Source organism: Triticum aestivum, chromosome 1D, assembly GCF_018294505.1.
Source record: "Triticum aestivum cultivar Chinese Spring chromosome 1D, IWGSC CS RefSeq v2.1, whole genome shotgun sequence".
NCBI classification, from domain to species: Eukaryota; Viridiplantae; Streptophyta; class Magnoliopsida; order Poales; family Poaceae; genus Triticum; species Triticum aestivum.
Window position 1 is genome coordinate 441,602,952 of NC_057796.1, and position 10,587 is coordinate 441,613,538.

At 47.9% G+C, this 10,587-nt stretch overlaps 1 protein-coding gene across 4 annotated transcripts; it reads left to right on the plus strand.

Moving 5' to 3' along the window:
- The first annotated feature begins 383 nt into the window (after nt 1–383).
- On the plus strand, nt 384–2,692 carry LOC123182741 (uncharacterized). 4 transcript variants are annotated; one of them, XR_006492301.1, is made up of 4 exons: nt 384–649; nt 763–986; nt 1,246–1,413; nt 1,667–2,692. XR_006492301.1 is itself a non-coding variant. In XM_044595403.1 (3 exons), the coding sequence occupies exons 1-3, from the start codon at nt 606–608 to the stop codon at nt 1,735–1,737; spliced, it is 339 nt and encodes a 112-aa protein (XP_044451338.1). In that variant the 5' UTR covers nt 384–605; the 3' UTR covers nt 1,738–2,692. The 4 variants fall into 4 exon arrangements, 2 of the variants coding, with proteins under 2 accessions (XP_044451338.1, XP_044451337.1); XR_006492303.1 differs by lacking the exon at nt 1,246–1,413 and having other exon boundaries at nt 1,667–1,807; nt 2,007–2,692; XM_044595403.1 differs by lacking the exon at nt 1,246–1,413.
- Nucleotides 2,693–10,587: the final 7,895 nt, after the last annotated feature.

The following is a 10,587-nucleotide window of genomic DNA, read 5'->3' on the forward strand; positions in this document are numbered from 1 at the left end:
ATTACATACCAGAGGATATTTATTGAAGTAACTTGCAAACAGTTTATTAATTCAGCTAAGACGATGTTGGGAGCATTGTCGACTCAGAAGAGGGCCACGACTAGACAAAATCGGTTCTGTTTAGCTCGGTCTTTACTCGCTGAGAGTGGAATTTTTGTCGGACGCCGCGATTCGGTGCTCGAGCTCAGCTGCATCCGAAATCGTTGGCGTCGGCTCAGGTCTCGTGATTCGGGAAACATGCACTGGCATGTCTGCGCAAAAGCAGCGGAAGTAGAGAATACAACACGGGTACGACATGAAACAGTGCCAAAGAGTGGGCCCGAAACGTATGGCTGGACGTCCGTCCCCGCGCCGATTTTCCTGGGCGACGGACCAGAACGTTTACTTTTTTCTCCGACCCGTGGAACAGTTCGCCAGTGCGCGACGGCCGTCCGCTGCGCCTACCGGACGTCATGTGCAGGTCCGGCTGGAGAGAGGCCGGCACCAAACCCAAACCCAGATCCAAACCCTCTTGACTAGGTCGTTCTCGAACCTGCCGCCGCCGTGGAAGGCTTGTCCAAATCCAGCGGGGTACGGCGACCTTCGCTAGCTTCGGCCGGTGAGGGATGGAAGATGCTAGGCTCGAGTTCCTGCTTGATGCCGTGGACAGGTAATTGAATCCTGCCTGATTGGAGATCTAGCGAATTCAAGGATTTGTGTACCCCCAGGACACAGCCAATGACTGACACTGATTCCGGCGCCCCTTGTTGACCTAACTTGCAGGATTTCGCTATGTGAAGGGTTCGCAGACAGTTTAGATGATCCAGATCCGGTCCCTCTGGCGGTGTTCCCACGAGTTGATGTAGCCCCTACTGCTCAGGTGGACTCAAATGACGGCTCAGGTTGCGGGCAAAGATGTTGGGTGCGCAGTCGCGGGGGAGCCGCAGGCAATCGATCTGATCAATCAATGGACAGGCTGAACCCGAGGCTCCGGCTTGGGCAAAAAGGTAAGCCCTGTAACTTGCTTTGTTAAGCTGTTCTTACTTTTTGCAAATGCTGTGATGGTTTCCTCCAGTTCTACATGCTACGCGGTGTGCTAGTTAGTTGTCTTAATGATTGTAGAACGAAAACAAAACGGAATTGCTAGTTTATTTTAGTTATTTTTGTGATTCATATGTAAGCTTAGTTCAGCCGGCGCATCAAAATTACTGCTGTTCCCCTAATTTGAGGGTGCATAATTAGATGGGTGTTTGTTTGTGAATTCAGGTTATCAGCTTGTCATTGTGCAGCATGTGCTGAACGAGAAGTGTGGTTCAGTGTATTTGTTGTTGCTTCTTCTTGGATGAGCAAATGATGGTAGCTGTTAGAATTGGCATCATCCTGAAAGATCTGCACTGCATTGAAGGGACAATTGCATTGAGCAAAACTGCACTAGTAGGTGCCTGCCAATTTCTGGAGACATTTAAAAGTTCAGGAGAAAATCATTGAGCAAAATTGTATTGAAGGGTTAAGAAATTATTTTTGTACATCGGTTGTGGCATGTAACTTGCATTTTCTTGTGTATCCCACACATCTCAAACCTTGTCTTTCCTTTTATTTCCTTCTTATTGTGTATTTGGCATTGGTAAATCTATAACAGGAACCTTCTTAATATTGCTAATGGTACATCCTTATTGTGGTTCTGAAGTTACTAAACTACAAGACTATGAAGAGCCGAGGGACGGAGGGAGTGGTGGCACAAGAAACATTGAGGAATAGTGACTACGACGAGCAAGGTTGAGGTGCAGCCAGCAATGACGAGTCGACGACGACTGTCGCCTTCTCTATGGTAAGATCTCCATTTTCTCTCCCTTTTTGTGTCAATTTGAACAATACACAAGTGCAAACAAGTTCCACTCAAGAGAAGTATAAACAAGACACAACCCTCTTAACAATGCCTTGCTGCTGGAAGTACCTGAAGCCTTCTTGGCACTTGATTCAGCAGATTCTCAATTTCTTGTCACTTATTTTCTTATTTCTTGTATCAGCGCCCTCCCAGGTACAACCGAAGACGACGAACTGTTTGATGGTTTTTTTTGTCTTTCTCAGCTGTTGTTATATCTTAATTAGAAATTCACTTTTCATTTAGTGTTAATCTGAATACGAGAGTGGATTGAACTAGGAGTAATCTGCTGCTTCTTAATGTTCGATAATTGGATCGAGATTCACCCTCTCTAATCATTATTAGCTTGGTATATTCTTGAACCTCAACAAGTCATGAAGAATCCCATACTTCTTCCCGCCAGTTTAATATTGGCAATTCACCCTTGTTGTTTACATATCGCTAATCCGTTACCAAATTACCAAATTGTCTAAATTTTCTTCCTCCAGTACAGTGTTTCCTTTTCATTTCCAACTTTATTAAATCATATTAACTTTACTGATTTGGATGAGCTGAGGATGAAAGAAGAGATCAGTGCTGACACATGGTGCTTCCCATTCGAGCAATTGGGGTGTGTAGAAATGCTTTATGACTTGCATTCCAGCCGATGAAGTTGTTATGCTTGTATTGTCACATTAATTAGGCCACATTTTTGTCCTGTCAGATATCAGTGTATTTTTATTTGTATTTGCAATTATTTTACTCTTTTCTCTCAATTTCTATTTGGTCTATATGGACCATGGACAATCAATTTGGATGCCTATACCCCAGTCTAGATTATATATATATTTATGTATGTCTTGCTAGTAATCTTATCATCCTGGAAGATAACAGCACAAAAATGTGAGTGTGCTTTACGTTTTCGTTGTCAACAGTCTTGGTTTGCTTATAGTTTTCCAGCCAGCATGTTTCTATGCCAAATATGTCATTTGACCACACAAGTAGGTGTGGCGACTTAACCAAGTATCAGTCGACTAAGATGTAGACTGTTAGTCAAAAGCCCATCTATAATTCAACCAAAAATTCTATAGAAGTTAGTCATCAAACAACCAACGTAGAAAACATCCCTGAAGATTCTAATCCTCTGAAATTCTTATGAAAAACATTTAAATCAGAGGAGCCCTATACTTGAGAAGACGTCAAATGTGCATGGTCCATTTAAGAGCTATCATGGAAGAGGGAAAGGAGAAAACCATGCCAATCATGCTTATGAACGGATGGAGCAAAAATGTTTTAAGAGAACTGGATAAGATACCATACCACTGGTCTGAGTCTAACTAAGTGGTTGTTTGGATAATGATGGTAATCGATCTGTTTTTAGAAAACGAGATTTAGGATGTTTTTTTAGCAAAGTTTGTTTTACTTGTTTTTCTGTTAAGAAAGACCTACACAAAATTATGTTTGGGGTCTCCTTTGGGCTTTTGAAAGATATTTAGCCGATAAATCAGGCCGTTACGTTGGACTAGGCGCTCAACCTAGATGCCCGCTTATGAGGTTGTTACCTCCTTGAAAACAGGTGTTATTAAAAACGCATATATTTCCAGAATGGCTGGTCCGTGCTGTGTGGGAGATGAACCGATAAGGATGGGCCGTGCGGGGTGGCCGTTAAGACGGCCGTGCACCTACGGGTCAGCCTGGCACAGAAAAATAGCTGGTCCGCGCAGATTTTTCTGGTCCGGGGACGACGTTAACGACTGCCGTCGCATTAAATGCGCCAGCTTTATCGCATTTTCTGGATGGATACAGGCCCAATACTTCGTTGAATACACCGAACGGCGCGGATCCTCATGCGAGTGGACGGGAAAGATATCGAGATCATCTAGCACAGGCTCAGAATTGAATTTTCGATTTTTGTCCCTTTATGCTGGCTAGCCACACCGCTTCTACTTTAAGAAAAGCATTGAAAGCTCATAATTCTGAAGCTCCGTCATCCTAATAGACTGGCCTTGCCAAGGACACACTAGGGCAAGAAGTTCATCATCTGTTTAAAATCGTCATTGCTCCCCACCTACCCAAGAAGAAACAAGAACAAAATTTTTATTGCCCGTTCAAAATATATCGTAAGCTCTTGCCTACCAAGGGACCTAACTCATAACCGGAGCGTTGGTAGTTATCGACCAAACCGAGAACCAATGACTTTATTTCACTACCACAAGTCTTCCATAAAGAGTGAGCCTTCACTAATCTTATTCCTCGTCTTACTTCTACTGGAATTGTTTATTCTCAATCATGCATTATTCGTTTGGTCCATGCATACTAGTTAGGAATTCAGATTTCATAGATGTAAGCATAGGAGACACCAGGAACTGTCGGTGAATATCCAAGATTAGAACATGCACAAGCCTGTTGTTGAACTCTAACACGTAAACTATTTTCCCCGTCTGACCAGCGCACATTGTATGTACCCTTGTACTCCAGTCTTCTTATACACTAGTCTCTCGTGCTATTTCGTGCAGCGAGCAATCCAATCTGGTGATGCACCACGAGGACATATTGGGCGTCGAAGACTGGTTCGCCTGACAAGCGACCTCAAGAGAGAACGCTAGCATGGTCAGTCGATTTGGTTACACTGGGGAGAGGGACAATGGGGACGGCTTCGAAATAGCATGACTCAGATGGCAGCTCGATGCGACAAGGACCGAAGAGCCTCTAGATTTAGGTGCACGTCATCCTGGCTCCCAGGCCGAAAATACAACAGGGCATTTACGACTTTTTTTCACGATACATATCGATGTCCCCTGTTTATTGCTACATTTTTTAAATAATATACTGATATGTAAGGCACACAAAAAGAGAATTTTCTGGCTTATCAACAAGAATGAAAGTAAGCCCCTTTAGATACTTGTATATTATTTTGTGCACACAACATGTAAAAACATATATTGATGAAAATCCGCATGCATATACTAGACATCTATATGTAGTTTTTTTTTTCAGAATTGTTTGGGCTCTAGGAATCAAATTTTCTATATATATTTTTAAAATAGAACGACTTTTGTTTGTAGTTTTTAGTACTCCCTCCTTCCCAAAATGTAGGGTTCTTTGATGCATGACTTGACTATTAATACATACCAAAATACATGGATTGAGCATATATAAATGATATTCTCGTATTTATCTTGCAAAACAATTTTATTTCATATACCTTTATATTAATTTTCTAGACATACAAGACTTAAAAATCATTGTGTGATGAAGACTAGAAAAAGTCAAGCACGCATTATATTTTAAAAAGGACGGATTAGTAAATGCGCTCCTTACATGTAGTGTCGTTGGGGCCTGTATGATGCAACGTCACATGTTAGAGTATCTACATCTAGTCCCCTCAAATCTTCCTCAAACGTTCGCGTACGTGCCGCACACTGGCCTAACATGAGAGAAAAGACAAAAGGTGACACAACCACACACCTCATATCATCTCTATACTCTTCTCGATAGGTTCCGATAAATATATGTACTATGGAGAGCTGGGAATGAGCTATTTTTTCAAGAAGTAAGACCGAGCAAGTGTCAGTAGAAACGATGTTTGTATAGTTTCGAGAAAGTAATGTTTGTATGGTGAGGTTTTCAACGTGGGAAAACAAAGGCTCCAGCCATCCTGACCCGCGAAAAATATACTCAATCCGTCCAAAAATAAGTGTCTGAAGTTTAATACAATTTTGTACTAACATTGTATTAAAGTGGGGACACTTGTTTTAGAACGGAGTGACTAAGTGCTGATATATCCGAGTACAGCTGTTTTGCCCGGGGAGCACAAACAGATGAACAGTAGCAGAGACTGGTATTGTCCAAACAAAACAAAAAACGCAGAGACGAGTTATTGTCTCAGGCGCCGTCCATGCATGCCTCTCAATGCCAAAACATCCGAGGCCAAAGTCCCCAAAGCACCGCATGAAGCATGCAGACGCGAGGCAGGCTCAGACCTCCTTTGTTCATAGGAATTTTGTATAAATCGTAAAGGATAGGAACTTCGTAGAAAAAATTTCTTTAAACTCTTTGGATTGTAGGAATGGTTTCTATTTCTATGTAGGATAGGATCCAGTCATTCACATTTCAAAAAAAAAAAAGCCTAGACTCAATGGAAGGGAGCTAATTCCTACGGGAGGATGGGCAAGAAAGAACCTCCCGATCCGGAAAAAACGGATCGGAGATCTCGCGCACATCCCCAGCCACCACAGTCCGCCGGCGGCCGCTAGGAGGCTGGATCTCGGGGATGGCTGTGTCTGGGGCGGAGGGAGATGGCTGGGGGCGGCAGGTGGTGCTCGCTTCGTTATCGTGCGCCGATATGTCACTGTCGGCGTCTCGGTGTGCGAGAGAGCTGAAGATGGTGGTGCCAGCGTTCGCAGAGACGACGACATGCACAACATCGTCGGCAACGGATGCATGGGTAGTCATGGCGGCGGGGGCGGTGGCCTCCGTTGGTCATTGCGGTGGGGGTGGCGGCCCTCGATAACCGCGATAAGGAGATGAGGTGGCACAACAGTGCATATTCAAGTGCGTCGGCATATTTGCAGGCATAGCGGCGGTGGTCGTGTGCGGCACTCGATACCGGCTCAAAGAGGATTTTCGTCCGGTGCAAGGGCGCCGGCCATCGCACAAGGATGCTCGAGGCGCGAGCGACAGAGTCCCACGCTGGTGAGCAAGAGGCGCAGTGGTGGTTCCCCGTCGACTTCTAGCTCCGAAGCAGCGGCTCCGAAGGTATGGAGCATGCTGCAGTGTGATTGGCGCCGGTGTGGAGTAGCAGCGGCCAGTTCCGCACCGAGACATGGGCGTCCACCCGACGGCCGTGACGATGGTTTAAGGTGGGAAGGCGTCCCACCGATCTGCTAGTGCCGTTTGGCACTGGCGTGAAGTACTGACGAAGGCAACTATCAATGATCTGTCATCAAGATGCTGATTGGAACACCGCTTCATGTCCGGGGTGAAAACTATTGTCCTGACCATTATTGGTCGGGCTCAGCAGCGACGAGTGTATACCTTCTTGAAGGCGCTGCTACGGAAGAAGTCGACTTAGTCGTTGGTGTTAATTTCATATCTTGTAATGGTTCGGCCATGATTGCCTTCGTTTTGTACTTTGCTGAATAATTAATAAAAATGGCTGTATGCATTGCATTGATGCAAAGGCCAGGGGTTTTAACCTCCTTTTCCAAAAAAAAAGCCTAGACTCAATGAAAAATTTCCTATGCTATGCAACAAATAACATGTATTTCTCTATAAGAATTGAGATGTGTGTCATCTTACTTTTTATGATTTTTCCTATTTTTCTAATACTATTCCTTTACTATGAACCAAAGAAGGCCTGGAATTAAAAGGCACACAAAACAAGACGTCCACCCATCCACTCGCCGTCTTCTCCATGCATTCCAGCGCCCTACCCTGACGCCACTGCGCGCGCCATTCCCCTACCACTACCCTCTTCAATCTACTTGTCCACATGAGTCCGAAGCAGAAACAAGACGAGCTATCTAAGACCAACTCCAGCACGCGACCCTATCCTGTCCGGGTGCGTCCGTTTGGGGCAAAACGGACAAACCAGACGGCCCAGCGCGCGGGCGCAAATGGACTTTTGTCTGTTTTCTGTTCGCTTTCGACCCATCCCTGGCCCAAGTTCGCGTCGCTTTTGGGGTGAAATGGACAGCGCGCGGACAGGCGGGACGCGCGCGTTTGTCCGCCATTTCCCCCCAAACCCTCCCACGTCCCGCCCCCACCCTCCCCCGTCCATGGCCGAAGCCGAATTCCGGCGGCCTGGCCGTCGACCCGCCCGGAAAGGTGAAGAAGAAGGCGGCCAAGGGTGCAAGGAAGCCGTGGTCGGAATGCATGCCGGAGGAGCTCGCCAAGTTAGACGCGGAATCGGCGAAGAGGAGGAACCGGAGGGCAGCCGTCAAGGGAAAGACCGCCGCGGCCAAGTTCACCGCCGAGCGCGATGCGATGGAGGCCGCGCGGCGCAAGGCCGAGGTCGAGGAGAAGGAGCCATCGTCAACAAAGCACACGCCCTCCTCATGCTTAGCATTTGTCGTCCGGCGGGTTTCTCTGCAGCGTCCGTCGGCTCGGCGAGCAAAGGTCGTCGGTCGCCAGGCCTCCGCACTGCCAGTCGCCGACGTCGCGGACCACTCCTATGTCGCCGGCTTTCCCCCGCCAAGGCATGACGGCCAGACCCATTTTTCGGGGTCGCCGGGCGTTGGCGTGATCGCGCCGTCCACCCCGCGCCCCTCGGCCGTCATCGACCTCAACGTCACGCCGGGGGTCCAGCAGCGGCGGCCGGCTGTCCGTCGAGATGCAAAGAAAGCAAGCACGGCCACCGTTTACGGGCACCGTGCCATCCCCCCGCGTCCTGTTCGACGGAATGCCAACACCAACGCCAACGGTCGACGACCCCTTCTACAACCAGTTCATGGAGGATGTGATCTACGAGGGTCGGCATGGCGGTGCCTACGATCCCGACGAGAACCAAAGTCAGGATGGCCTCGCCCAGTACGTTGCCGATGAAGAGGCCCACGACCATGCTGACGACCATGGTGACTCGTGGCATGAAGACGATGACATCTGTTGCGAAGGTGATGGTGATGAAGAAGAAGGCAATGACATTGATATTGGGGGCGAACCATTGTTCATCGACGAGCTCACTCAAAGAGCGGAAGCACAAAAGAGGAGGAAGAACATTCGCACGGGTTCATATTCACAAGACGAGGACAAGTTGATTTGCCAATGTTGGATGGAGATTAGCCAAGATCCAAGGATCGGCGCGCAACAAAAGGGCCTAGTTTTTTGGACGAGAGTCCACAAAACATTCCATGAAAGGAAGATGTTTGAGCGCTACCAAATTACGAGCGACCGTGGCATCACCTCGATTCAATAGAGGTGGTTGTTCATCCAACAAGAGTGCAACAAGTATTGTGCCGCACTTGAGAGCGTTGAAGCACGGCCCGTGAGTGGTCTCGGCATTGGGGACATGGTATGCTCTCCTCATCCTAGTTCTTTCGTTGCTACGGCCATGAGACTTCGGCCTTGTATATGTTTGCATGTTCAATTGTTGTTGATCATGTGGTGTAGGCATTTCAATCTTTGGAAGCATTCAAGGCCCGGCACAATGACAAGCCATTCACTCTTACGCATTGTTAGCGATCATCAACAATTGCCCTAAGTTCAAGGATCAATACCGTGAACTTCAAAGGAAGAGAGGCAAGAAGACGTCCGCGTTGGCCGAAGGTGAAGATGGCGAGGCGTTGAAGAGGCCGAGGGGCAAGACCAGCTCCAAGGTGGACGACATACGTGATGCCTCATCCATGGCCTTGCATGAGACTTTGCATGGCATGATGTCTCAAAAGGATGTGAGGGACGAGAAGAAGCGACAAAGCAAGGATGAGCAAATAAAGCAATACCTAGAGCTTCAAAGGAAGAAGCTTGAGATGGAGGAGGCGGCCAAGAAGAGGAAGATCGATATGGAGGAGGCGTCCCGGCAAAGGTAGCTCGACATCGAGGCCGACAATGTCACGGCCAGGCAGAGGCAGCTCGACATCGAGGCCACCAATGCCGCAACCAAAGCAAAGGAGGTGGTCCTTGCGATCATGAGCGTGGACTTGACCAAGATGAGTGAGAATATGAGGAGCTGGTTCGAGGCCAGGCAGAAGGAGATGTTCGACGCCAACGGCCTGAACTAGGTCGTCTGATCGGCAGTGGCCATTCTTTTTTGGAGGCTGGCATGGGTGCCGGCCGGCCGTTGGGCTGTGTGCCGGCGAGAAACACATTCATTTTGGAGGCTGACTGTGTTGCCGGCGATCAAAACTATTCATTTTGGAGGCTGGCTGTGTTGCCGGCGAGGACGTGTTGGTCGCTGGCTGTGTTGCCGGCGTGAACTAGGGCCGCTGGCCTAAACTAGGGCGAGGTATTTCGAAAGTTGTTGTTTGAAAATGAAGGCGGACAGGATGTGGTCAAAGGATGCGTCCGCGCGTTGGGTGCACGGCCACCGCATCCCACGACAGGCCCGGATACGACCTCATTGCTCTACCAAAACGGACAGAATATGGACAAAGCGGACGTCCATTTGGGGTCGTGCGTTGGAGTTGGCCTAACCGTGTCACCGCCGCTGTCCCACTCGTCGCCTTTTGTGCCTACGCCCACCTGTGCGACGGGCCGTGCCGTACTGCATGACGTGACGCTGAGCTAAGCCGATGGCGCCGTCACGACGGAAGTGCCCGCTGTTGGCGCCGCATCCTCGCGTTGCAGCGCCGCTCTTCTTCTTCCTCTATCTCACACAACTCAACTCTCTCTTCTCTGTTGCTTTGTTCTTCTTTCAAGAACACACGAACGCACACGGTGGGAAAAACTCATAAACTCACACATACACACACACCTCACCGTGGAGAGAGACTAGATTTGCTTTCTACTCCCGGTGAGACACACATACACTACATTGTTTTGCCCAGCCTTCACGGCCTTAATCTTTTTCATTAACTCAATGCAACACTTATATACACAAGGAGTTGGCCTCACGCACCCACTAACTAGCCGGAAAGTCCGGCCACTAACCCACACCCGGCTAACTACCCTAGAATCTATCCGGGCTACCTAACAACTTATCCATGCAGCCACTAACTAACACATCCATGCATTTGACTAACTCATCTAACTAAGCAGACCCAATACTAGCTTGCGTGCACACACATGATCTCAACTTTACGTGAGTACAC